Source organism: Clupea harengus, chromosome 12, assembly GCF_900700415.2.
Source record: "Clupea harengus chromosome 12, Ch_v2.0.2, whole genome shotgun sequence".
Classification (NCBI taxonomy): domain Eukaryota; kingdom Metazoa; phylum Chordata; class Actinopteri; order Clupeiformes; family Clupeidae; genus Clupea; species Clupea harengus.
In genome coordinates this window covers 13439726-13467173 of record NC_045163.1, presented here as the reverse complement: position 1 = coordinate 13467173, position 27448 = coordinate 13439726, and the positions used below count along the sequence as shown (strand labels likewise).

Here is a 27448-nt window from a genome sequence, read left to right as displayed (position 1 = left end):
ACAAGTTGCCATACTATATTTTTGCAGTTGTTTTCTTTTTATTGGATTATGTCTGATCAATAAGCATGTATAGCCGTTAAGATTAATTGCATACATTTACAGACAGATAAATAAGAGTATGGCTTCTGTATGTACCGCTCTGGTCTACACCTGTTATCCTCTGCTGAATTATGATGCATACTACTACAAAATATAGCAAAGCGCTGCAACGTGAGAACAGTCTACAGTGCAAACAACAATAAAATCAGTCTAAAATAGTCTATTTCAGCGCAAAACACAGCTAGCTAGCCAAATGAAAGAAAGGGCACATCATCGTATTTTATACAAACCTCACAAAAATCCTACTGAGAATGCGACTACAGGAGCTACTGTTCCCCGATAGCACGCATATCGGTGGATTTTAATCAGCACCACTATGGCGTGCCACTTTTGGCCCGCTCTCGGGCAACCATCATCTTTAGGTTACCCGCCAGGTGTGGATATTAAGTGCTAGCAATTCCTGGGATTTCTAAATAATATCCTTGACATAGTCTATTTCAAATATCAGGCACCAAAAAGAAGAAGTTTATGGTACTGAAGGCTTTCAAGGTGAAACATTGGTGAAGTAAAGGCATATGTTACACATGTTGTTAACGATTAGTGAAAATGAAAGAAGTAGCCTATAAATTAATACATAAAAAAGAGAGTGGCAAAGCGAGAGGCCGTTTTGGTCTGTAACTTGCCAGTAGACCGCCCGAAAACCGATGGGCGAAAATGCCAGTAAACCACCAGGGTTGTCCCCTGACGTTTTGCTATCAGGGTTGAAATCTGCATTAGCCTGCTTTTAAAAGGCGGGACATCTTCACCGCAACACAGACGTGCCCCGCCCCCCGCAGTTTTCATACATACAACGGAATACGTAACAAGTTGCTCCTTGCCCTTCTCCTCCCATATTTTGCCTAAAACTCCCACGAATGCATCTGCATAATACAGAGGACCACAATTTGTCATTCTGTGCTCCGGTAGCAGGCAAGAATGCTGTTTTAGCCATGTGCGGTCTGTCCGTACATACTAGAGGCACGTTGCGACGAAATTACGTCTTTAAAGGCGCTAACGTCAAATACATCTGCCCCACACTGTGTTCTGGGTGTTAATCAAGTGCGAGGACGTCAACCTGGCAGTTGTTGAGCACTGCGAAGATGGGTCTCAGAGACAGGATTACTTCTAATGTCATCGCATGTACGTGAGATTGATTTTACAACTTTTATATAGGGTGTATTTTCAAGACAGATACTATCTGGGTTTCCATCCAACTCATTCGCAAATTTTAAGCACATTCATGAAAATTTGGTTGACGAAAATGCAGGTCTGTGCGCATCTATACGCTGTGTGCGAGTAAAAAGGTAGAATACACTATCATATGACTTGTGAGGAGTTGTATACAATTCTCGGATCTGAACGTAAGTTTGTCAGGGCAACTATAACAGAAACACCTAATACAACTTGCGAATACGAATAAACCCGTTTCCATCATCCGTAGTCGCATTGTACCCTTTGCGAATCGGGAGTTAATCCAGCCCTTCCAGAGAGTCGTTTTCTTATTCGAGATTTATACGAATTTCAAGCATTTTCACACGCGATTTCCTGTTCTAATTACTAAAAATCACATGAAAAAAGTTGGATGGAAACCTGGCCACTGCGTTGCACGATGCGCACTGATTTGCGATTTTCAATTTCCCGCAATTACTTGATTATTCACTCCATTTAGTAAATTTGGGGAAAACTAAAATAACCTGTTACAGTTTATTATCTATCTCTGTCTGTCTCTCGCTCTCTCTCTCTCTCTCTCTCTCTCTCTCAGGTCTACTATTTGTATTTGAGTGGTTCCCCTATGTTATCAGCGCTGGTATGGTTTATTCATTTTCTCACAACAAAACTACATGGTTTCATTTGTAAATGGATAGTTCATCTCCTTAGAACGTTTAAGTTAAAAGGTGTGGCATACAGATATCAAAATTTGTTTTAAGGAGGAAATTAAGTCAGAGGTGGTTACTGCCCAACATTGCATTCACCATCACAAATTACAGTGCTTAGTGAAAGGGAACCTTAATTTGTTAGTAAAACCAAAGCATTTGCAGAACTGTGCTATAGTTTAGTTTTTTTTTTTTTGCATAACAGTCCTCACAATCATCCATGAATTCAGTTTTCTGCTCAACGTTCTTATAGCATATATGTCTTATTTTATTTCCCAGGCTGCAACTGGAGCCAAGTTCCTTCATGCCCATCATCCATGGGTAATGTTGTCACTTTGCTATCACTGTCTCTATTGTTTCTCCCAACTCAGCGAAACAGAGCCTAATCCACTCTAGAGAGCCAGGTGCTAGCTAGAACATATCAGGGCTAGACCCCATTCCAGTGCCGTCTGCTATGGATGATGATCTTTGATTATCTGGTCTATCTTCCATGCCTAGGCTACATTGTTTTTAAGGTTAGGCAGCTGGGCTATGTACTTACTGTGGCTTTGGTTTTTTTTTTTTTTGGGTTAGGGTTAGGGGGTTATGGTTAGGGAGGGGGGGGGGGGGGGGGTGTATGTTCATAAACCTTTCTTGTCTTAGTCTGTGGCAATTCACATAGGTAACTGATATGTAATTCTGATTTCTAATTGATAATGGCATGTTTGTTTTTGAATTTCTTTGCATTCAAAATGATTTAGAGGAATTTTCTTTTCTTTAGAACATTTCTGTGGGTCCAGGCCACAAAGGCGTATGGCTACAATAGAGACATGACATGCAATTACAGACATGCTTACAAGAAGCAGAACTGCATGTGTGGTCTTGCTGTTGTGTGCTTATAATAAGCACAGTTCATGAACAAACTGTACTCTGTTGACCCTGCCCTTTTGTGACACTAGGTGGTTAATGCCTTGTTTTGTTTTTTTACAAAATGTGTTACCAAAAAATAACAACATTTGCATACAGCTGTTTTGGCTGGGTCTAACCTACAGCCAAGTATGAAACCTTTTTCATAACTTTTCAAAAACTGATCTCATGTTATGTCTAAAAGCACGTCAAGAGAGATCATACGTATGCTTTGTGTGGTTGGAATTCTCGTCACCATAGTGAACTTCTTGTTTTCAATCTCTGGGTGTTTTGACCTTACAGGACAAGTTAATAAATTGGATTGCTTTAAGTTGATCGGTAAACACACTAAGTGGCAATGTGTGTGGGAGCCTGAGAAGACCCTAAATATCTCCAGATTCAAACTGCTTGTAGAGTAAGTAAACCACTGTTAAATTGCCAAAGATGGCTAAAATCATGTTTAGTGTAGTGTCAGTTTGCAGTTTCATTCCATCAATCAACTAAACTTTTAGTAAAGAGACAGCTGTCCATCAACTGTTGCACAGCTTTTCTTAAACATTGTTCATACATTCATACATCAACATATATTTTCAATTTCATTTAACCAATCATCAACTTAAATATTTTATCAGTTCAATATTTTTGATTTGATTTGATTTGATTTTAAGCTCTTTTTTAAAACAGATCAAATACTGGCCATCTCAAATACAGTTTTATGACTATGGCTATGTATCATGTTAGGCGCATGACTATTGTGTTAATTAGGCTTGCTTTGCCTGCTATCCCTTGCTATTCCTTAATGAATAGCAGTGAAATGGATGGATGATCAAAATCAAGTCACACATAGTGTTTTAAAACTCTGTTAATACATAAATTGTTCTGCACAAACAGTGTTGTCTGAAAGTGATTGCGCATTAAATGTATTATCATGTTTGATTTGCCAGAGCACCATCAGCCTTTTCCAAAAAACTTTTGTGTAATAAGTACAGCATGACCGGAATATCTGTACCTTTAACCCACAAATTACCCCAAAAAGGCAACATGTCAGCCTATGTTGTTGCCAATGGGGTGAATTGCACTTTGGCAACTTTCAAAGGATCTCTTGACCACATGGGTAAGTTCACCAATGAAATTGTCATAGTTCTAAATGTCTTTTTTTAAGTGGTCTGAATTGTCTGGGTGTGTCAGATGGCATTTAAATCTATTCAGTTTTGTTTGTGTTTCTCTGGGTGATCTTGCAGTTCGCTGTACTGCTGTTGATGTTGAATTAAAGCGGAGCTCAGGACAGCTGCTTGTCAATGCATCTTGGGATGTGGAAAGTGATGTCACAAAGTATTTGGTGAAGTGGCGAGAGTACTTCATTGACAACTTTAAGAATGCTTCATGGACAGTGGTGAGTCATCGACTTTAGCAACTTCACAGATCCAATTTCAAAACACTTGTGTAGTACTGTTTCACCAATTATCACTCCAACTATGCTTGCATTCATCCAGTGTACCACTTTCTTCATTTAGTGATTTCGGTTAAGTAGCACCACCGTTTTCGTTGTGCTTTTAATAGTTCTCTGTTACACGAAAGTTTGGTTTCATTCTTAGAATTTTACCTCTTCCCTTTTGCGTGGTCACTGTACCACGAGCTTTAAGCTTCGCCCAGCCATGTTCGGTAATATTTGAGTCACCACTCCCACTCTTTACTGAAAGATATGTCTGTGTGCCACCGTCATAAACACTTATTTGGCATTTCACCTACTTTTATGTTTAAACGTGATTAGGGGGGGGGGGGGCACTGTGGCGCAAACAGTAGCCCCGACCACATTCGGCTTGATGCCCATGGAAGACATAGGTTCGAATTCAGCCCACATCTTCTCCCTCTCATTTCCTGTCCCACTCTTTACTGAACTATCAATTAAAGGCAAAAAAGCCCCCCAAAAAAACATGATTAGGAAATATATTCTATTCTATTAGGAGTGATTCCCTCAGGTTCACAAGACAAGGACAAAGACCAAGACATTTGTAGTGGCAACATGTAGCCTGCCAAAGGACAAAGCAACCCTAACAGGGACTCTGAACTAACCTCACAAGAATGATGCATATTTTCACAATCCTCACACACTTGTTTACCTACTTCAGGTGTTTCTTGCGTACATTTACTGTTACATGTTGCCTTACCTGTTTTAGCTATACTGGATGTGATTTTGTGGGTGTAACAGTACTATGTGTACGAAGATGGTGAATGGAATATCGATGCTTTCTCGGCTGTGGCTTCACTATGCAATAAGTAAAGTAAAAAACTAGCTTCACCATGCAATACATAAGATTAAAAACTAGCTTTACTCTGCATTAAGTACAATCAAAAAACTTCACCTTGACTTCACCTAACCAAATTAGGATTTTATACTATTACTAATAGCAAATAGGCCTATGCAAAAGTCAGTGTCCTTATCGCTCTGGATTCGCTCAATAAATCAAGACCAATCTCAGGAAACGGGATTACGAATACCCTTTCCTCTAACAGAAAAGATGACTGCGCTAACTGTAAGACCTAGTGAATCAGAAGAGTCAAGATCAGGCTTGTGAGGCTCAGATATAACACAGGGGTTCTGAAATACTGTTAAGTGCTTCAGGAAAGCAAATCATAAACTGAAACCTGTCATCTCTTTCCCCAGGCTTTGCCGTTGCATTCATCAGACTTTTCAAAGTAGTGATGTGACTTTATGTCTTAGCGCAGTCAGACTAATAGTTCCACGAATACATTTCTACGGCAGTCACGCTATTCATGACTAGTTATTGTGTTGCTTTCATGCCTGTGTTGACACCCCAGTGTTCCTCAGCAGCAAAACATGAGGTTATACATGTTTTTCATATGTGTAGGTGCGGTCCCGAGAGAGGCACTTTCACACCGTAATGAATCTCAACTCATCCATGTCATATGAAGTGCACGTGCAGTGTGTCAACACATTGAAATGTACCCAGTGTGCACGCAGCAAAGTCTTCATTGTGCCTCAGGGTAAGTAGCGTACCAGAGTAAGCTGAAGGATAAAGACAGAAAAAGACAACACACAGTAGATTGGTTAGATATGTATAACTTTTTTAATTTGTAACTTCTTGTCATTTTTGTCTATCCATCTACATTTTTGTTTGGTTGTTTGTGTATCTATTTACATGTTCTAGTTGATGTATGTACATGCACAAACACACTCAGGACAAATCATTGCCTTGTCAACAGAACTTACCAGAGCGCCTATCATACGTACTAAGGCTAACTTTCACCAGGGGAGGAGGAAAGTAACCATATCATGGGAGGTAAGACACTCAAAACTGAGGGAGATTAAGCTTCACAATAAATTCACAATAATAAGCACATATGTGTACTTCTAGGCAGTGTTATATGCTTTTGGAAAAAGACATGCTATCTAGAGATGCTATATAGTTCCAAATGAATCATCGGAGGTGATGTGCTGTTACATAATCTATGATAACAAGCCAAAGAAACTTTTATTGACCACAGTATATTACTGAGAATGATGCCTTTTTGAAGGACAGTTGTACACAAGGCCTATTTCAATTGCATGATTCAGTCCCAATAACCTTCGCCAAATGTGTCATTTAAGATTTGAATCCCCCCCATGAGAACATTTGAATAAGTCTGAGTTATATTCCTTCTGCAAGTAAGCTATTTCGGAGGCCACACAAGACCCAGATCTCTCATACTAATCCCATCATTGCTGATAGATAAATAGATAGATAGATAGATAGATAGATAGATAGATAGAAAGATGTAATATTTTATAATATAGTATTACAGGTAATATATATTAAATAGCATATTACAGGTTCTCGCTAACACACTTTACAATGGCACACTTAGCTCATAGTGCACAGCATGCTCCCATGTGACTGACTTATTTCCACTTCAAACCGTGCCCCATTGCATGTAGTCTCCATCGTCTCTGGGTGTGAGTCAACACAACGTGAGAGTGCAGAAGGTGTCTAAGGAGTTCAGCGAGACCTTCACATCGGACAGCAGGGACTCGTCCATCAGCCTCCTTCTCTCCCACTCGGCCTATCATATCAGCATCTACTCGAGCAACAACGTCTCACAGTCGCCATCGACGCCCTGGGCCATAGAGCCAGCCCTGGAAGATACGGGTATGTGGCATACATACAGTAGTCTACATACTTCCTCCCTTTCAGAAAAGGGGCCTTCGAGGGTACTGTGGTGAAGGGGGTAGAGAGCAAAGTCATGATGACTGTTTGGGTTGTCTAGTGTTTACATGCATGTGATTGTGTGAGCATACGTGCATCGAGTGCAGTCATCAACTTCAACTCACTTAACTCACACTGACTGAGTTTTTCATTGGTGTTATTTCTGCTCGAAGTTCAAACACAGGAAAGGACTACTAGTGTTGCTGTCTTTGCAGAATGCAGGGGGGCCTTGAGGGTGGTGTTCAACAGCAGTCACAGTTTTAACCTCTCGTGGAGTGACAGCTTGATGAATGCATCCGAGTGTTACACTGTGGAATGGTTCCCGAAGGCGGGAGACGGCACAGCGGCATTCAAGTCCTTCTACTCAAGCAAAAACCATAGTACAATAGACATTGGAGAAGGTACTTATGGCCATTAAACCATTACATAAAGTGACAACTAATTTGTTCAGAATTCAGAACACTGTGTAATAGGCTAATAGTACAAAACCTCAATTATATAATCCAATTTTTGTAAATGTGCTGTGCAACAACTTCATAGAAAACCAACTGAATCATTAAACTGACCGTTGTCCACACATATGCCTGTCTTATGCCCCATTAGAAACATCTTTCCATCCCTACAAGAGATACATATTTTTCCTGCACGTTAAGCCATACAAAGATGACACCTGCAACCTCAGGCAACTTAACAACAGTGATATCACCTGTGGATGGACAGAAGGGTACTTACTGGAAGGAAGTGAGTAAAATAGCAAAGGTGTACAGTCAAAGCACTTAAAATAAGTTAATATTTAAGGATTTGGGTCAGTAAATCAGTAAATTAAAAGTCTGGGAGAATGTGCAACCTCCTAAGTAACAATACAATGGGGCAACAATCTGAACAGTTACAAAGATCTTTATGTTATGTTACACTTTAATCTTAAGATACCATCCCACCCCTTTTGGCTCTGTTCATTTTTAATGTATGTCTTTTTAAAGGAATCTACTGTTTGTTTAAGTCTTTGTGCGGGGTTGCATGGGGGTGGAGAGACTCACAGCCTGTCTCTCCAGTAACAACTTCCTGGCACTGTGACCATGTCTTGCATGCTCAGCATTCTCACCGTTTCTGGAAGCGAGAGCCACAGCTGATTGCCTCTCATGTCTTGCTTGCACTGCAGCTCCGATCAGTGCTCCACAGAATGTCAGCCACTCGCACGTGACGAACAGCTCCGTGATCATCACATGGCTCCCGGTACCAGAGGAGGAGCTGCGTGGCTTTCTGCGTGGCTATATCCTCCACTACACCAACGGAAGCATGAAGTCAGGTGAGAATGAGTCGAATGGGTTCACATCACATAGACGACTTCGCTAATTATTTACATACTTTACCTACTCACCTTAAATGACTTACATTACTTCGTACATACATTGTCATTCTTTGCATGACTTTATAATTGGACAGGTTTGAATACAAAGCCACACCTGGTTTCAGTTGTAGCCTCCTTCCTGAAGGACTCAAACCTCAAGAGGAATGATGAATGTTGGTGTTAACTGTAGCTGTGGTAGTAGTAGATATCCCATCTCTAATGCCACTGGTACACTGTCATCGGTTGCACTGTCATCTGTCATCTCGTAGACTTCACCTTGGGTCCTGTGGTCTACAGTTGTAAGCTCTCAGGTCTGAAGAGTGGGAGAGACTACCAGGTTGAAGTGGCAGCCTACACATCCAAAGGAGAGGGAAAGCGCAGTTCCCCCTTGTACTTTGAAACTAATCCATCAGGTAATTCAAGCACACCATTGGGGTCATACTTGTGAATTTGTCGAAATTTGCACAAATTTCACAGTTAGACTAGACATCTCTTAAAATGTTAACCGTCATTAAAGTTTATATTATAGTCATTATATATGTATAACAGCTCATACACAATTCTGACACACGAAATGAATCCATGGGAACCTCACAGTTGTATTGAAAATGTAGGTTAGGTTTATGCATCATCTTACAGATAATATTTAGTTCATTGTTTGTTCGATGACATTAATAACCACACAGAGGAATTTTATTAGTCATTGTGCCTTTTGTTGTGTGACCTCACTCTACCTAATGTCTCCCTGGCATAGATCCTGTTGTTCTTAGCGGTTGGATCTTGGCAGGAGTCATCACAGGAACTGCAGTGCTGCTGGTTGCAGTTCATCTCTGCTTTCGCTTATTCAATAGGTAAACCCCCGACATATATCTAGATGATTGTGCCGTCTTTCGTCTGCTGTGATAAATAGCTTCGACTTTCTATCCGTTTATTCACCCTACAAGTGAAACGTGGACAGGTGTTGTATAATTTTAGTGCCGCAACAGTCATTCTCTTACCATCCTTCTAGGGTCAAAGGGGTTTTGTGGCCAAGCATACCAAACCCGGGCAACAGCAGCGCCATTCAGAAAATCGACAGAGAATATGAGCTGGTGAGTGGCGGGGTCTCAGTAAAAAAAAAAGAAAAGAAGACTAAAAACGTGACATAACAGGGTAAAACTTTACATCGTTCTGTCCACAGGAAGCACCAATGGACGATCCGCGAATTCACGAGCACTGGGACTCTGGACCTCTGTACCTCATGGACTCCAGGAAGGTGGAGCAGAGACACGCAGCAGCATGCCCTCTCCTGTACGGATCAGATCAGGGCTTCAGCAGTGGCGGTATGGCGAGGAGACCGACGACCGGTGGGACAGAACAACAGGAATGTCTTCCATCTACTGGGATGGACGTCGCTGAGACAGGCTCCACACCTCTGGAGTGTACTGGCACAGACTTGGGCGTGACAGGCGTCACAGATACACCCCGCCAAAGGACAGAGACGGCTGCAGCTGCAGCCACAGCCCTGGCTGGTTGTGATCCCAAGCCAGCAGTGGCTTTCATAAGTGACTACACCACCATGGAGCTGTTCCAGCAGGCCACCACGGCCACCCAGGCAGAGTGCCATCCTTGCAAGGCTGTGAGCGCGGTGCCGATCTGCCCTCCACCAGCAGGGCTGGACTATGTCCACCAGTCCCAATTCGACATGTCACAGCCAAGCAGAGATGGGTCACATGAAACTGGGAGCGAACAGACCTCTGTGCTCTGAAGTCAGCTCTTTCTAGCAAATTCCAAACTGCTGGATAAGGCAAGGGGCAGATGACAGGGGTAATCAAGGTTGTGAAAGCCGTCAGAAAAAAACAAAACAAGATTACAAGATAGACTATATATGTATGCAGAAACGTTTACCAAGCATTCAGTCACTGCGGCCCTCGCAAAGCTGAATAATGACTGAATAATGTACTGAATAATGCCTATTGCCTCAAAACAGTTTCAAAACTGACCTTTTCACCCACACTCCCTAAATGAGTGAGATGCCTGCTTTTCATCTGAAGTACATATCAACAAGAGCTGGTGTTGTTAGAAATACAGCCATAACAAAGACCAAAAATTCACTTTTAAGGATAAATGTGTGTTGTATTAAAAGAAAGAAGCACTGCATTTAAACCAAAGCTCTTTATTATCATTTTATTTAGGAAAGTCCATTCTGTTGACAGACAGTATTTTTTCACTTTTTTTCTCAAAATGACAAGGTTTGGGAGGAGCACAAATCCCACACAGCCCAAGATGCCATTAACTGTCCTAAACCATGTTTACCTCTGGGGAACTCCCCTTTGTAGTATCCAATGGCAAGAGTCTCAAACACCTCTGCAAATTTACAAATGGCAGAGACAACCAGAAATGCCCTCACAACACCATTAATGGTTTCTGCTGACAAAAAAAGAAGAAAAATCTTACAGAGTAAAGGACTGCCTTTTAATGCCGCTTCAATAAAATGTACTTTTGTAAAAATGTCTCTGAGTATGCCGAGTATGCAGTCTGATTGCCATACCAATGGTTCTGTCTGTTTGGCGTTGCAGTCAGGTTGTAGGTTTAGTACCCCGTAGTCCCAGGTTCAAAGCTGGGTGGGGTGACGGCTCACTATAGTCTCTTGGTAACTGAGTGCCCCTGACTGTATGAGTCTGCCATGTCCTGGTCTGTCTCCCTGAATTCACAAAAGTAGAGCCAACCACACTGTTCTGGTTCTCGTATCAATACTTCACACCCAGGTAGCAAGAACATAGTAGTACTATAATAGTAACAGGGGGGAGTGCCTGACTTAGCTGAACACAATACTGTATAAAAAAATTAAAGGATTAGTACATAAAACAGCATTAAACAAAAGGTTTGGAGATCGGGGGACCTTGACAGTCATGATCCAAGAAAGTCCCTCTCAAGTTTGGGGAGGAGAAAGAAAAACAGAAACAGAAACCTTAAACTGTGGCCCTCTATCTTTATTTATGCATTGATTGATGCATACGAATATATGCATTCTTAAAAACTAATGTTAATCTTCATAGATTTTTATAGCAGTATATTATTTTATACAATCTTGGTCTAGGCACTTTTTCCTTCCATACCTCAACCTCATATTTCAACATTTTCTCAATATAGAATAAGCCTCTTCATGTTGACAGCCTGGTTACCTGGCATGCCATTAAGATTTAAAGGTCTGTCTGAAGTTCTGAGAACACCATTCTGTTTTAAAAAAAACACAGAAACTAAACTCTGATTTCAACACAGACTAAATATCTGTCTAGCAGAGAACCACATAGACTCAGTTACAGTTTCAGTAAAAAAAAAGGATAAACAAAAAAAAACTAAGGGTAAAGCCAGACAGATCTTCAGAAAACACACACACATACACACACACACACACACAACATAACTGCTTAGAATAAAAGTAGGAGAAATAAAAATAAACACGGGGGAAAAAACACTTCAATAGAGTTCATACAGTAAAGTTCTACCCATTAACAACAAAAAAGCTGTACATTTTCAGGTCCATTTTCCCCATATGAATATCATATGACAAGGAGAGGATTTCACAGCAGCAAGAAGCTTTGGGAAGGAGGGAGGAGGCCGCTTCTAACGATTCTCACACGGGCATCATCAGTACAGTTCTAGGGGACGAAGCAAGGGACAAAGCACTTCACAAGGAGTAGCAGGGAACTTCTGTTTGACTTTGTGCGTATGTTTGTGTGTGTGTGTGTGTGTGTGTGTGTGTGTGTGTGTGTGTCTGTTTCACGCAGTGGCCTCTGCCATGGGCAACTCATCGTCGTCATCACCATTCCGGCTGCCGTAGCTGCCGTTGTGCTGCGCCGCGGGCGACATGTCCTCGCTGGCCGATCCCGATGCGTCGCTCTGGTACTCCTTCTCCTCGTTGTCGTAGTCACGCTCGACCTGAAACGAAAACCAGACACATCACCAACCTTCTCAAGTCCTCGGACCCCAAAGTGCACTACCCAAAGCATGAGCTATAAGAACAATCGTAAATGTTTTAAAAAATATATATATTAGAGACTGTAGAACAAAAACAAGTATAAGTCCGTTTTTCTTTTTTTTTCAGACTTTAAAAGTTAAGGCTAACTACTTGCATGAAAATTGCAATTTGCATCTCTCTTTTTCACCCTTTGTATTAACTTTATTCTGTTTTACAAGAATGTACAAGAACTCATAAAACTGTAACAGCAATGGCACACAACAAGGGTCTACTGGGAAGGGACGATTCACGGTTATGAGCCAACATGAGGACAGTCATGATCTCTTTTGGTGCGACATGACAATAGCTCATCAATGCAATGGAGACAGGTGACAAAGACAGCATTTGCAGATAGCCATTTTAAACCTGACAGACAGACAGGCAGGCAGACAGACTGCGATTGTGATAAAAGTCCCCTTAAAGCTTTCTGTCCATCAGTACATCTTTGTTTTTTTTTGTGCCCTTTTTCTTTAAAAACTGAAAACTAGGTCACTCTTCACCATCGACCACAACCGTAACAGATCTTTCCTTACAATGAGGCCATGAGTAAGGAGACCTAAATAAGATTAGTTTCATACTTCAGCGGTAGACAAGTCACTGCTTAAAAACTCCCCAAAAATTTTGACATTCAATGCCATGTGAGGTTCGCAAATGAATTTTTGTAAAAGTACATTTTGCAGGGTTTAAAGCAAAAAAAAAATCCTGAGCCTGATTTTTTTTTTGTGTGTGTTTGTGTTTGGGGGGGGGGGGGGGGTCGTGTCCCGTGGCATGGACACATTCGCAGGGTAAAAAAAAAACATTTAGAAATGAATGATTGCAGATTATGGTGGGACTTTTGAAACTGCAATCCCAAGAAAGGTCAGCAATAGTACTCCACCTCACTACAATATGGTACTAACACATGTAGCATTCACAATTTCTTTTGATATCAAGTTTTGCTGCTAAGCTTTGTCCTTGAAAGGTTACAAGATGACCTACAATCACAAGGTGACATGTTATAAGGGTATGTCAGTTGTAGGTACACTGGAATTCGTCCATTGTGGTTGACTTTAATCAGTAACTTGTCTATGGGTTCCCCCGGAAACTACGTCAGGTTTTACCTGTCATAAAAATGTAACCTGATGCTTTTCTTAACCACGCCCACCTGAGCGTGGATAATAGCCGCATCTCCCCAGATGTGACTCTCTCTCTGTCGGCGCCCACCTGGCTAGGACCCCTCTCTCTCCCTCCGGGCATCGTCCGCGAGGAGCAAGCCTCTTGGACCTCCAACACCGCGTGAGCACACCGTCAACCGGTGAACAACCAACTCTCGTTGTTCTCACTTCTTACGGCCGACACACGCCTAAGATCTCTCAGTCAACGAACTGCTCAGTGAGACGAAGTAAAATTTAGCGAAAGCAGCTAACATTAGACCTGCTAGCTAACTCTACAGAAGGCAAACTGCAACGTTCTGAGCGATCAAATCCTCCGACCTAAACTGCAGTAAAACAGAGACATCACAGCAAGGACAACTTTCTCCAGCTACGGACGACATCATCACTTCTGCTGTTTCAACATCGGACTCGCCAGTACGACCCTTTTCATAAAGGACTGGTAACTCTGACATTAACTGGGCATTTTAGCTATCCTAGCTATTCACAACCTGGCTAAGCATAAGACTGTTTACATGCCATTGTTCATGTGTTTCATATGTTTTGTTAATGAACGTAACTGTTTATATATTTTCATTGTTAGTTGGTAGTTGGCTTCGCCACACCATCTGGGTTATCGTTAGGATTGCTTCTCAGACACATAGGGTCTTGCATGCATCACTAACCATTTCCCTCTTTCCTAACATGGCATCTTAATCGCGCACGATTACATATACATTGGCCTTCACATAGCCACACACGCGAAGAGAATACTCGAACTTCGCGCTGCATATAGGCTCGTCCTTGTTCACATCACATGTATGTTCGCGTACGTGCACACACATGCACGCGGAACTACGAGGATCAGACAAAGGAACACACACACACATTCTTTCTGGCGCGCTCCTAACAGCGCAACCCCGAGCTCACAAGCTCACACACACACACACTTCCTCTCGATTACACATACACCTATTCCTTCAATTCATTGGTTAGTTACATTTAGCTAGATTACAGATTGTGTGTTATTTCTTATCATTGTGTAAATAAATACTTTGATTTATATACGCTGGTTTATTTAATGTTACACAAGAGTGGACGTTGCCAACCTCTTCTATTCAGAATTCTAATGACCTTCAACTATACTATTAGTAAGGTAACTTTGGTTGTAGTTATTAATTTAATTATTAATCAGAGTTCCAAATTGATAGTATAATATATTTTATGAGACTGATATATTTAACGAGACTGATTTGTGGATTATCATTATTTTGACCACGTGGAGGACACTACACTTTGTGTGGCGCCCCCTAGGTGTTCAACTTAATTGATCTGCCTTTGTGTTGAATGGTTGATGCCTGTCCAATCGGGTGAGACTACCAACATATTGTTGCTGTTGCAAGGACAGCACCAGTGTGTCTTGGTGGCCCTCGCAAAGACGGTATCACAATTTACACACAATTGCACCCACATTCACCCGGCTCCTGCTCACAGGGTAAGTTACCTACATAGTCTGGTACTCCCATGTGAGGCTGGTACCAATTTCACCTACACAGTGGAAGAAGAGGATTTGATTTGCAACCATTTCATTGAGGATATATGAAAAAGTACAGCGATAACAGTGAACTGTAGATAATAATGTAGTTTTATATTGCAACATTTCCATAATTACTTTGTTAATAGAAAATATATCAATGAAACAAATAACAAACAAAACATTAAAATGTTACAAGAACTGGTAAGTTTAATGTTGGGAAATAAATACAAAACAGGACTTTGTCCATGTAGCCTACTTGTTGGTGGCTTCGTCTACATTTAAGGAAAACATGCCGGTTTTTTTTTAGCTTTTCCGAAATACCTCTTTTAAACTCTGGTGTTATGCCGTGTGTGTTAAAATAGCGGCATGCTGATTGGATATTGACAGTTTACACACGTCACACACACGGTCAGTTATTGATGCCGGTACATCAGCTGTGGATGTTGCTCCCGGTAAAGGCGATGTGTGTTGGAGAGCTAGTGGCATATATTAGCTTTCTCGAGCACAAAGTGCAGAAGCAAGCACCTGCTTCTCTTAACTTCTTACACCAGCTACCAAAAGGCTTACTGTCCTTCCCTTCCCATCTCTTCTATCCATGCCCAACGCCATTTATTTTCATGAACTTACTTTCCATCCTACTCTCCTTTGGTCATCTACGCTATGCAGAGCGATAGAGAAATGTCGGCGTTTGAAGCACATGTAAGAGCCAATTTGAAGAAGAGTTTTTGTTGTATAAAAATATTATTATTTAAATCTCTAAATCCATAATTTCATGTATGGAGAAATATTAGTTAGTTCATAGCTGTAAAGTAAAAGAACGTTTTAGAATCAGGAGAGAACGGTGGTCATGTGACCAACTTGTGCTTGTTTAGTTGGAGATGGTCAGGTTAAGGAGCAACACAGTTTTTCTGACCGACAATACCAATATATGGATTTACTGTTATTAAGACCTAAAGAATTCATGTTTTGTTTGTATGTTACGTTTTTGTCAGTAAAAGTTTAAAAGGAAGATTTTTGGAAGATTGGATTTTTTTGTCGCGTTCACACTGGTTGCTAGAAGCCTGCTCCATTAGTGGCATATGGAACTAAGACGGAGTGCCACCAAGACCTGCCTCAATCTACTTCTGATTGGCTAATACTGTTATTTTGAGAGCGGGAGAGTTGTGCTGCTTTCATTTCATTGGCAGACGAACTCATAAACTCGAAAGTGATGGTGATGATATCGAGACGTGATTTTTTTTATAAAATAATTTTTTTCGCAGCCAAACGCCGCACGCCGGAAATCCGGCACGGTGCCGGAATACTTTAATCCCTGATTTTGTTGAGGCCACAGTCGGGAATCTTCTGAAGTAGAAGTTAAACGTACTGGGTTGCTGATTCAAGGTACGGGTAGAACCGCGGAGAGCTCAGCTATGTTGAAGAGATTCAATTATATTCAATCCGATTGTATTCCTACATTACTTCTTACAAAGACGGTTGCCCACAAGGGTCTCCAGTGCTGGTCTATGGGCCATGAGACCTACTCCAGCTTACTACTCATCACTCCTGCAGCAGCTTTAGTGTGCTTCTCTCACCTGCACAGGCTTGGCCTTGTTATCCTGTCTGTCTTTGTCTCGACTGGTCATCCGCCGGGAGTTAGAGTGCTCCCTCTGGTCCCGGCTGCTGTCTCTGGTCTTCTCACGCTTCTTTTCCTTCTTTCCTCTGATGGAAAAAGACATTAAATATTACGACAGTGTATGGGTAATGGCTAAGGACAGCTAAACATTAGTGAGTTAAGTAGTACAATGGTTTGTGTGTTTCTCACAAACATTAAACATATTTTATTAGGCATGTGTCTGGGCAATATAACAGTGTTCCAGCGCCAGGCCTTACCTCTTTGGTGTGGGGGATTTGGCTTTCCTTCTTGGGGACCTGGATCGAGTTCGGCTTCGTTTTCTGTGCCCTCTGAAAAACCAAAGACAAGGCAACATTTATGAAAGCAGACTTAATCTGACCAAAAGCAGAGAGACAGGCCACAACACGGTCATCATAAAAGAAGCACTGGGGTTATGCCTCTTTCTTCAGGTCTGCGCACCTGCTTGTGCTGCGTGATTTTCGGGACGCGCCGTAGCTTTTCGGGGGCGTTCGCACGCGTTTCTCTTTCCGCCGGTCATCCCTGTTCCAGTCGACATCTTTATTCCGGGCTCTCCCGTCCTTCCCTTTCCGCCTGTCCCTGATAAGACCGTGGGAAGCATTATATGTTAACTTAGGATAACACAATTAAATGAAGTCGTGTACTCTGAATGTTGTCCCACATCACTGAGACGTTCATAATGACAACTCGTTAGGTTTAGGCTAGTTAAGGTTCTGTCTAAGAATATTGTTTGCCTTTAGCAATGCCTTAAATGTCAGATCAAATTGACAAACTAGATAGAAATGAGATTGTGCAACATGGCGGACCTGGAGCGGCTGCGGCTGTGTTTCCTGTCTCGAGAGCGAGTGCGCCTTCTCTGGGAACCGCGGGAACTGTGTGAGTCCCCATGACGCGACTTCTGGGACGTTTTGCTCCTGAGCAAAAGAAGAAGACAAAAACTATTAGTACGAGCTAGTCACAAGGCCATTCTGTTGTTATTTTTCAACCCCCACTTTTGCCTTGTAAACGTCTAGTAAACTTCCAACATATTGCCTGAGGCCATGGCTGCGGTCGGATAGACTAATCACTTTTCCTTGACATCGATGGAAAACGTCTTGAGGTTAAAGAAAGGAAAAGGAAAATGCATAAGGACTAAGGAAAAGACAACCGCGGTGCTAAGAGAATCCGACTGCACTTACACTAGGCTACGTAATTATGCGACGGCGGATGTTACTGATGTCAGTCTTAAAATGTTGTTGCCGTAATGGACTGTGTGAAGATGTGCCGTCACTACAGATGAGTATGTGCTCTGACTGCCATGCCATGCCATCGAGCCTGGCTCTTTGGCGTTGCGGTCAGAGTGCATGTTTGGCACCCTGTAGACCCGGGTTCAAGTCTGGGTGGGGTGACTACGCTCTCCCTTCGCTACAGACTGATGATGGAGCCCTATTGGTCAGTCTACTGATGTTGAAGACTGAAAATCATTCACTACCTTTCTCAATATAACCATTACATGTATAATAACTAAACAATCGGAGACGATAATACGACCCCCCCCAGTGTATTGAATAGGCTAATCAATTAGGCGGACACGCACACAGTCAACTTTCTACACATTAGACAACGTTAGAACACCAAAATGTACATTTATAAATGTGCCAAAATACCACAAAACCCCCAAATGACCAGAGCTGGTCCAACAAGCAATAGAAATAGCTATGATAAGAAAAAAATCTGCACCTGCATGCACAGACAAAATTCCCCTCATCCCCATTGGCCTGTGAGAATGTCCTACGTCTTCATTATACAATATAATCAAATGATAGCACATGCAATGCATACCGTTATTCCAGAATTGTGAGAATAATAACTTATCACCTAATTCGGTGAGGTTAGGCTACTGCTTTAAGTGTGTGTTAGTAAAAGATAATTGGTGCGCAAAATTAAATACATGGCATTTTTTCAGTCATTTAAAAATAAATGAGAACCTCGCCATGGTTCTAGGGTGAAATAGGTAAACAATGACCCAATTGATGACCCAAAAACACAAATATGCATGTGGGCTACACACTCTGCTTTTTTTAGATGGGGAATATACTTTTCCTTCTTCTTTAATCCCTGATTGCTGCCTCCCGCCGTATAAAAACAATAACGCATTTGGTCACAATGATGTATGTGTTTATTTGCATATACAGCGGGCAAAGGAGATCCAATCACAAGTCACTCGAGAGGCGTGGGGAGATGCATTCTAATGCCAGGTATGAACTGACGGACTTAGAGCTATCCACTTGTGATCGGATCACCCAAGATGATGTTAATACCAGTTGTGAACAGCCTCCTAGATACTACCGGGTCATTTCACCCAGTTAGGAACGTTCCTAAACAAAGAAGACTATCTGAACACAACCCATGATTTAACAGGATTAAATTGAGCACCTTCCTCCTTCACCCCACCCAGCTCCTCCTACCTGTGCCTCGACTGTGAGCGCTTCCTTCTGGAACGGGACCGTGAGCGAGAAGGTGACCTGGACCGCGACCGAGAATGGGACCTCTTGGAACGTCTGGAGCGACTAGAGGTGCACTCTTCCACTTCTGCATGAAACACATCAAGTGTCAAACCACCAACACACAAACCAATCAACCGACCGGGTAACATACTGTATATAGCACTGAAACTGTTATAGATGGAGTGAGTTACAGTTGTAGTTGTAGTTAAAAGGTACCGTGTATTTATTAGCAGAAATGGAATACAGTATTCATTACTATGTTTTTGTTAGTGTATACCTGTAACTAGGATTCATTGTGATTCAATGTTATCGTTAGCTTAAAATGTGCCCTTCGTATCTACATAGGAGCAGGTCATCTTCCACTGAGGTCACCATGTTTCTACAGGAGCCCCGAATGGACAGCACTGGCTCTAGAGAGGGCCTTTCACATTTTTAAGTGGCATCTTGAATTTGGTGGTGCCAGTTGGAGGACGAAGAGGGATCGGTGGTTGCTGGTGCTGGCTAACCATTTTGTGTTTGAGTTGTTTGACAAATGGAGGCTGCAATACAGGCAATAGAACCTGGTGTAACAATAAATACTACTTTACATAAGAAATATAACAAAATGAAATAAAAAAGAAAAAGAAGTGCAGAAATGTAACTGCTATAATTGCAAGTTACGCACTAGTTTTAACTTGCTTTAACTAGAACAAGGCCAAGGGCATGGTTACCAACACAAGTAATGTTTTCCCCCTGTGTCAATGTTGAAATCGAATTGCTACCACAATTGTAATTTTACATTTATCCACCAAAACTAGAATTTATCTTTGTGTTACCTGGTTCGATGGCAGCAACGATGGCGGACTGGGCCTCGCGGACACGCTTCATCACGTCCTCCAGCTCTTTGGCGGCAGCCTGGGGGGTGAGCTCTGGGGGCTTCACAATGGCGTTGTTGGAATGGTTGATCCTATGGAAGGTCACAAGGCAATGTAAACTAACCAGTCGCAGTTTAAACAGAAAATAACAGCAGAGACACAAGCCTTGTAATAAACGTTATAGGAAAGGTGGGCTATTACGGTCACACACAACTACAAATTGAGAACTATGATTGAATGCACTTACTTTAGTGGTCTATCTCCAAACATGACTCCATTGAAGGTCAAGGCCCTGGCAACTGAGTCCTGGTCAGAGAACTCCACAAAAGCGAAACGCGTGGGCTGCGTCTCATCGCCGGCCATTCGCACAAACTTCACCTCACCCACCTGCTTAAAGTACTCCAGCAGCTGCTCAGCAGTTGTAGTCTGCATTTGCAAACGAAAGAGTTAACAGTTCTATCAAGCCAGGTCTTCAGATTCAGAACTCAAGACTATTTTACAATGAAAGCTTAAGGACCAAAATCGTTCAAATTGTCTGTTTGAACAAATCACGGCACTTACATCTCAGTTGGTTCAGATTTATGCGTTTGACCAAATTACATCTTTGTCACAGTACAACTGAATAGAAACACAAAAAAGGCTACCAAATACTACTGAAGGTCTTTTGGGGAGAGGGGGTATCTACTTCTACAGTTTTTTCATATCATCACTCCTTAGTGTACATTTACCTTTACATTTACATTTAGTCATTTAGCAGACGCTTTTGTCCAAAGCAACGTACAAGGGAGAGAACAGTCAAGCTAAGAGCAATAAAAAACCTGGTAACAATAAATACTACTTTACATAAGAAATAGAAAAACGACCTAGAAAGGAAAAAGAAGTGCAGGAATGTAACTGCTGAAGTGCAAGTTAAGCACTAGTCAAGGTCCCAGTTAGGAAGGGAGGTGCTCTCTGAAGAGTTGGGTCTTCAAAAGCTTCTTGAAGGTAGAGAGGGACGCCCCTGCTCTGGTAGTACTAGGCAGTGGAACGTGGAACTACAAATGAGAATAGTCTGGATTGCTTGCACAGACGGCAGTGCCAAACGACGCTCACTAGACGAGCGCAGCGTCCTGGGTGTAACATTTGCCCTTACAAGAGCTTTTAGGTAGGTGGGAGCAGAACCAGCAAGCACTCTGTAGGCAAGCATAAGTGACTTGAACTTAATGCGAGCAGCTACCGGCAGCCAGTGGAGCTCAATGAGTAGCGGGGTGACGTGTGCCCTCTTCGGTTGGTTGAACACCAGACGCGCTGCCGCGTTCTGGATCATCTGTAGTGGTTTCACCACGCAAGCCGGCAGGCCCGTTAGGAGGGCGTTGCAGTAGTCAAGGCAAGAACATTCCAAGACTAGGAGATTGAAAGACAATATCCACTTACCTGGGAGTTCAGGTTTCCCACGTAGACGGTCCTCCTGATCTCGTCGACCTTGGATGGGTCCACATTCCCCATGAGGGGAGGCTGCGAGACGCTCCCAAGGCCACTGAGAGAAGGGTCCAGCACAGCCTGCAGCGCCGGCGCCAAGCTTGCCACAGGGAGACTCACTGAGCGCTACCACCCCCCAAAATCAGACAGTCAGTCTCAGATCATCTATTAGATTGATGAGAATACTGTGCACACAAATGGACACTGTACATGATCTATCCAGAAAATGTAGCCAAGTCAGACAGGATGGATTCAATATGAGTTTTAACTGTTGGGGGCCCGCTTTAAGATTTTTTTGTTTTCAAGTGCATTTAAATGCATTTAACGTCATAAACATGGAAGCCGGGTACACACAATCCTAATTCTTGCCCAACAAAACCCCCTTTTCACCCTGACCCTTACCAGTGCATGAATGAAGGAGTGACTGAACAAACAAATAAAAAAACAAACAAGCAAAAACAAACATACATTCTGGACTGGGGTGGGGGCGGGAATGGGCAGGAGCCCTCCTCCTCCTGGCAAGAGCCCCCCTCCTCCTGGCAAGAGCCCCCCTCCTCCTGGTAAGAGACCACCTCCTCCTGGCAAGAGACCACCTCCTCCTGGCAAGAGACCACCTCCTCCTGGCAAGAGACCCCCTCCTCCTGGCAAGAGCCCCCCTCCCCCTGGCAAGAGACCACCTCCTCCTGGCAAGAGACCCCCTCCTCCTGGCAAGAGACCCCCTCCTCCTGGCAAGAGACCCCCTCCTCCTGGTAAGAGACCACCTCCTCCTGGTAAGAGACCACCTCCTCCTGGCAAGAGACCACCTCCTCCTGGCAAGAGACCCCCTCCTCCTGGTAAGAGACCCCCTCCCCCTGGTAAGAGACCCCCTCCTCCTGGCAGGAGACCACCTCCTCCGGGCAGCAGGTTGGTCACTGGAGCGCTGGGCGCCAAAAGCGAGAGTGCCTTGGTCTCTTCCGGAATCTTCCCTGCAGGGCAAGAGCACAGGCGTTAGCACACGACACTGGAAGAGGCGTGAACCCCCCAGTTCTTCTGTCTGCTCTACTGACTGCACTGACAGAGAGAGAGACAGAGAGAGACACAGAGAAAACAACAACCACCCTCCCACAACCCGAAACTCTATTGGCTGAGGTCTACTAGTGCAGCATCCGTGTTAACCTACTGAGCTGAGAAATCTCCAATCCCTCTCACTGAATTTCAACTTTTGTCTTGTATTTTTTATTATATTCCAGACAAAAACGTACGACAATGGCTAAGAAAAATACTGTTTTTCCCCCCCTAACTCTTTCCTCAGCCATTTACCATATCAACACAAAGCACTACTTTAAATTCAATTTTTTTTCTTTTTCTTGTCCCAAAAGAAAATCTGGATTGCCTTCTTGTTACCCCACATCATCTTTTTTTAGAAAAAAAAAGAAGATCAAAACAAACGTGGAGAATGAGTTGAACACTTGGAGGTTAAGGGTCACCTGTACTGGAAACTTATTGGTCATGAACCATGCGATATCAAGCATGGGCGCTTTTCTCCCTGGGGCGATCGTTTCGCAGTGTTGGATAGGGGGGTGTGCAACACAAGACAACCGTTCATGTTGGCTGCATCACTAATAGCACACAGACATCAGATACAGAAAAGAAGAACATTTTTAAAGAGGCGTTGGTGGAAGGGTTCGGAAAATGTCCCCCCAAAATCTGTAGTTAAAAAAAGGAAAGAAAGAGAAAAAAAAGGAAAGAGTAGGATATATTTTAGCCCTAACTCGTCAGTTATCCTTGAAGGACAGAAGAAAGTGGTTGACGTGCTACAGACTAAAAAGAGGTTTTAGGTTTTTTTTATAGCAGTGATGAATTGCTACCACAGCATTGGCTTTGGGTGGAATTAAGAATTAGGAAAAGCTAACAACATGACAAGTTGGGGCTTGAGAAGACTACAGCAACAAGAGCAAGTGGATGACAGACTGTATTTGTGAAATTTGTGAGAAGTACCATACTATCTCCTATAGCCCTGGGTCTATATTAGGAGAAAGATCATGCAGTCGATCAACTTGTATGTGTCAAGACAACACATTTGTTAAAAAGTGCAAACAGTCATGTGCAAATTTTGTCCCTAACACCAAAGTGAGTTCCAAAGTGTTGAGAACATGTATCCTACCATAGAATATTTATAAAAGAATGTAGCGATGTTTGTTAAACGTGGGGGTTTTATATATATTTCTCTTTGATAAAATCAAGTGCAATCCTAACCTTATTATTGCTAACAGTTCAGAAATAAATAAATAGAGAAATTGACAAAGAGGGAGAGAGGCAGAATAGAGAGATGGAAAGAAAGATAAAGAAAGAGAGACAGAGAGAGAGAACAGAGTGGGTTAGTCATCTCTTAGAGGCCCAGGTACGACTCAAACACCCACCCTAAGTACTGGGGTGCCAGGTCAACCTAGACAGCATTAAATAAAAAAATAAAAAAATAAATTAAAAACCACGATAAAGGTTGCAACGGTGGGATCGGGGAAAATCAGGATTGGAACGGAGGGGAAGGGTGGAGAAGGGGGGGGGGATAGAGAGGGGGACAGAAAGAAAAAAACAGAGGGAAAAAACAAACAAAAAAATTAAAAGAAAAACAAAACACAATGAGGAGGTATATGCAATAGAGCTGTCTGTACCATAGGCAAACAAGGGACAACATGAGAAAGAAAAGAGATAGAGAGAGAGAGAGAGAGAGAGAGAGAGAGAGAGAGAGAGAGAGAGAAAAATAACAAAACAAACAAAGAAAAAAAAAGAAAATAAATAGAGACAAGGTGTCCATCTTGGAAGGTTCGGCAGCTATTCTCCTGGTCACATCCCCCCCTTGAAGGCTGCGCTGGCCCCAGCGGGGATAGTGGCTTGGAAAACAATGCCTGACTCAGGCTAGTGTAGTGTAACAGCTGGGCCAGTCTAGTCATCTGATATGCACACATAATCACACAGAAAAAACACACAAAACCAAATTAATAAACTCAGTAGCCATCCAGCAGCACCAAGTCACGAGGACAAGCATTTCAGGGGCGTGAAGTCATTATAACTGGGTGAGATTTTGTTGTTGTTGTGGTTGTTGCTGTGGTTGCCTGAGTTTTCTTATCACAATATGTAATTGTTGTTTTTCGGACAGAAAAAGCAGAGGATTTCAAAGAAAAATGTAGAGAAAAATAATAAAAAGAGAGAAAAAGATGAGGTTAGCTACATGTTTTGCAATGTGTCATCTTCACCAAGTTTAAAAACGCACTTGTCTGCCTTTCTAACCCAAATAAACAGTTAATTGCATTAAAAACAGAAAAGCAGAAAAAGGTTGTGTGACCTTGGAGATTATTTCACAGGACAGAGAGTAATCCACAAACTCAGGTCTAACTATACTGGTCCATCTACTTCACTACAACATGAACAGTCCTTTAATACTGATGTGCATTTTGTGCTGGGCGCTAAAATATCAATCATATATGAAAGTCAATTGAACAGTTCCACTGTTTAAATTAGACGTAGCAATAAATACTAATACTGTATGGTTAAACTCTGATTTTACCTCATTATGGTAGTCCAACTTTGATTACAAAGATTTCTATAGCAACTAGTCATCCTCTCAAAGAAAAAAACAAAAGCTATGGTCAATGAACCCATCTCTGACCATAAATAGGACACCTCAGACACGAAAAAACGACCAAACATCCACAGAGATGAGCAAGCCACGTCTCTGCTTGATCTGCTCAAGGAGTGATAGAGAAAGCTGATAGAGAAATCTAGAGTAGAAGTAAATAAATCACTGTTTCAGAGACTGAAAGTTGAATACATTCATTAGATGGGTGATTTATAAACCCCATATATGCTCAGATATACTCACCCTCGGCACATGGCACAACAATCAGAGCTCTGTCAATAAACACAGTGTTGGTTAAATGTTGTGCCACACCAACACTGGAAGGATCTTGATACTTTATGTAACACACTTTGGAGGAAAAAGAGAGTGGGGCATTGCTGAAAAAGACAGAAAAAAGTTTAATCAGTAATATAAAAGTAGTAGTTGTTGACACCATCTATCCACAGAATATGTACCATTGGGACGTTACGTGAATGTCGTTCCTTGACCTAACATTAGGATAATTAGCTAGCTAAACTAACTTAAACCAAATGACTAGTGTTTGCTAGTAGATAAATGACGAATCTACCGGCTTGTTCAGTTATTTCGTATCATTGCTAAAACAGGAGATGCCAGTAACCTTGAAGTCAGCGTCTCTCAAATGTCAGGACACTCACGGGAAATTGTACAAACCCGTGCCATCTCATCCCATTATGTACTGAACCCAGCAAGCTAGCTAGCTAGCTACCTCTCACCAAAGCCAATTAATGTGTCGCTGGTATAAGTGACTGAGATAAATCGGACAGATATGTTATTTTAAATAATACACATCTTTCTGTGATTTACTGGAAACGGTAAATGGTTATCGAGGCCATAACGTCGGCAAGATAGCTAAGATATCTCCATAAACAGAAAGAAAGCTGTCCAGTTCGTTAAAAAAACAATCAGTTAGCTATGTGGTTGGAGTAAGTTGGGTAATGTTAAAGACGATAACATTGCAAAATCAGACCCTCAGGTTCGCTTGACAACGTTTACCTTAGATGCATTGGGACACAACGTGTGTAACGTTAAATTGAACTACAAAAGCAACTGGTGAGTACGTCCAGAGCCCCGTCTACTAGAAATTCTCTAGTACGGCCTACAACACTATGTAACGTTACAGTCCCGGATCTTTTCTGATTTTTCTATGGCGCTATCGTCACACTTACTCGGGGGGATATAGGCGCAACTCTTCGATGTCACCGAGAAAGCCAAAAAGAGTCCGCATTTGCTCGCTGCTCACAGCTGATGAAAGATTAGTTATCTGTATTACAGCGGTGCCTGGTATTCCACTCATTTTTTGCACGAAGGACCAATATATAACCTCCTTTAACAGAAAATTTGATGAATAAATGTAAACTAGCTAACTAGCAAATATCGTATGAGCTTATGGCATAAATGCTGTCCCAGTGGTGGAAGAGGCCAGATGCATACATCACAACTCAGAATAGCGCCTCTATCGGACTGGAGGTTTTTCTGTTATGTCAAATATCTGCTTGTTTTGAACCCTTGAGTGATAGGATATGAAATAGGCGTTTGCCACTTCAGTACTGCAAAAGGTCAGTCACATTCATGTGTTGTGACAATAAAACCGATGCATCGGGCTTATCTTGTGTAAGAGATCGTAGGCTATTTCATTATAAAAGTGTTAGACTGGTTTTGTGAAGTAAGTTTAACACTGTTAGCTTGACTAACAGGTCCAATTAGAGGAAACATTCACAAGGAAACATTTAGATATATTGAATCTTACCAGTTACATCGTTTTAGAACGTTATAGATATTTTGCAATATGATCTCTGACTCGTATCTAATTTCTGTCTCATACCAGAAAGAAAAAGCACTAACTGTCATTACTTGGCAAGAGTTGGTATGCTATGACATGGTAATATGATCTGTGTTTTTCTGTAATATGGTAATATGAAAACCTTGTCCTCCAGGTTTGTGACGAATTCAAAACCAAACTGTGCACAAATAAGTGTGCAAAATATCAGAAATAATTTACTGTTGAATTTGTATTTCATTTGTTGTATTATGTGGTTAAATAAATGAAAAATAAACATGTTGAGTTTATTGTTTGGCCAGACAGAATACATTAACTTTTAAATACTCATACACAATGCATGCGGAAAGCATTAAATATTAACCTAGAATGATTTGAGAAGTTTCATGAAAAATGTTTCAAAGACACTTTTTTCTCAAACTCTATTATCATGGAATTGTGTTGACAAAATATACAACATCCAGTCACACAGAACAGTTCTTGTGTGGACGTGTGTGTGTGTGTGTGTGTGTGAGAGAGAGAGAGTGTGTGTGAGTGTGTGTGTGT

General features: G+C 42.0%; 2 protein-coding genes across 4 annotated transcripts; one reads left to right on the top strand and one right to left on the bottom strand.

Moving 5' to 3' along the window:
• Positions 1-1850: 1850 nt before the first annotated feature.
• On the top strand, positions 1851-10535 carry LOC116222781 (leukemia inhibitory factor receptor). The gene is made up of 15 exons (XM_031577473.1): positions 1851-1885; positions 2232-2273; positions 3141-3252; positions 3782-3951; positions 4079-4230; positions 5708-5843; positions 6063-6139; positions 6775-6985; positions 7258-7443; positions 7646-7783; positions 8202-8348; positions 8660-8803; positions 9145-9241; positions 9400-9481; positions 9571-10535. Exons 2-15 carry the CDS (start codon positions 2270-2272, stop codon positions 10135-10137), a joined length of 2223 nt encoding a protein of 740 aa, XP_031433333.1. The 5' UTR covers positions 1851-1885; positions 2232-2269; the 3' UTR covers positions 10138-10535.
• On the bottom strand, positions 10530-26550 carry srek1 (splicing regulatory glutamine/lysine-rich protein 1). Of its 3 annotated transcripts, XM_031577475.2 has the most exons (13): positions 26292-26550; positions 25348-25481; positions 21957-22453; positions 21444-21614; positions 20278-20456; positions 19992-20122; positions 19138-19261; positions 17497-17604; positions 17132-17269; positions 16930-17001; positions 16632-16758; positions 15029-15068; positions 12113-12311 (listed from the first exon to the last, which is right to left on the bottom strand). In XM_031577475.2, the coding sequence occupies exons 1-13, from the start codon at positions 26417-26419 to the stop codon at positions 12301-12303; spliced, it is 1860 nt and encodes a 619-aa protein (XP_031433335.1). In that variant the 5' UTR covers positions 26420-26550; the 3' UTR covers positions 12113-12300. The 3 variants fall into 3 exon arrangements, with proteins under 3 accessions (XP_031433334.1, XP_042565246.1, XP_031433335.1); XM_031577474.2 differs by lacking the exon at positions 15029-15068 and having other exon boundaries at positions 10530-12311; XM_042709312.1 differs by lacking the exons at positions 15029-15068; positions 17132-17269; positions 17497-17604 and having other exon boundaries at positions 10530-12311.
• Positions 26551-27448: the final 898 nt, after the last annotated feature.

Bases quoted from the DNA above. Each gene is read 5' to 3' on its own strand.
- LOC116222781 (XM_031577473.1), top strand. The intron at 4,231-5,707 runs GTGAGTCATCGA...TCATATGTGTAG, and splicing joins AGAATGCTTCATGGACAGTG to GTGCGGTCCCGAGAGAGGCA. The intron at 6,140-6,774 runs GTAAGACACTCA...CATTGCATGTAG, and splicing joins AAGTAACCATATCATGGGAG to TCTCCATCGTCTCTGGGTGT.
- srek1 (XM_031577474.2), bottom strand. From the start codon at position 26,419: ATGAGTGGAATACCAGGCACCGCTGTAATACAGATAACTAATCTTTCA. The intron at 20,457-21,443 runs GTAAGTGGATAT...TTGCAAATGCAG, and splicing joins TGGGAAACCTGAACTCCCAG to ACTACAACTGCTGAGCAGCT. The intron at 20,123-20,277 runs GTAAGTGCATTC...GACCTTCCATAG, and splicing joins TTTGGAGATAGACCACTAAA to GATCAACCATTCCAACAACG.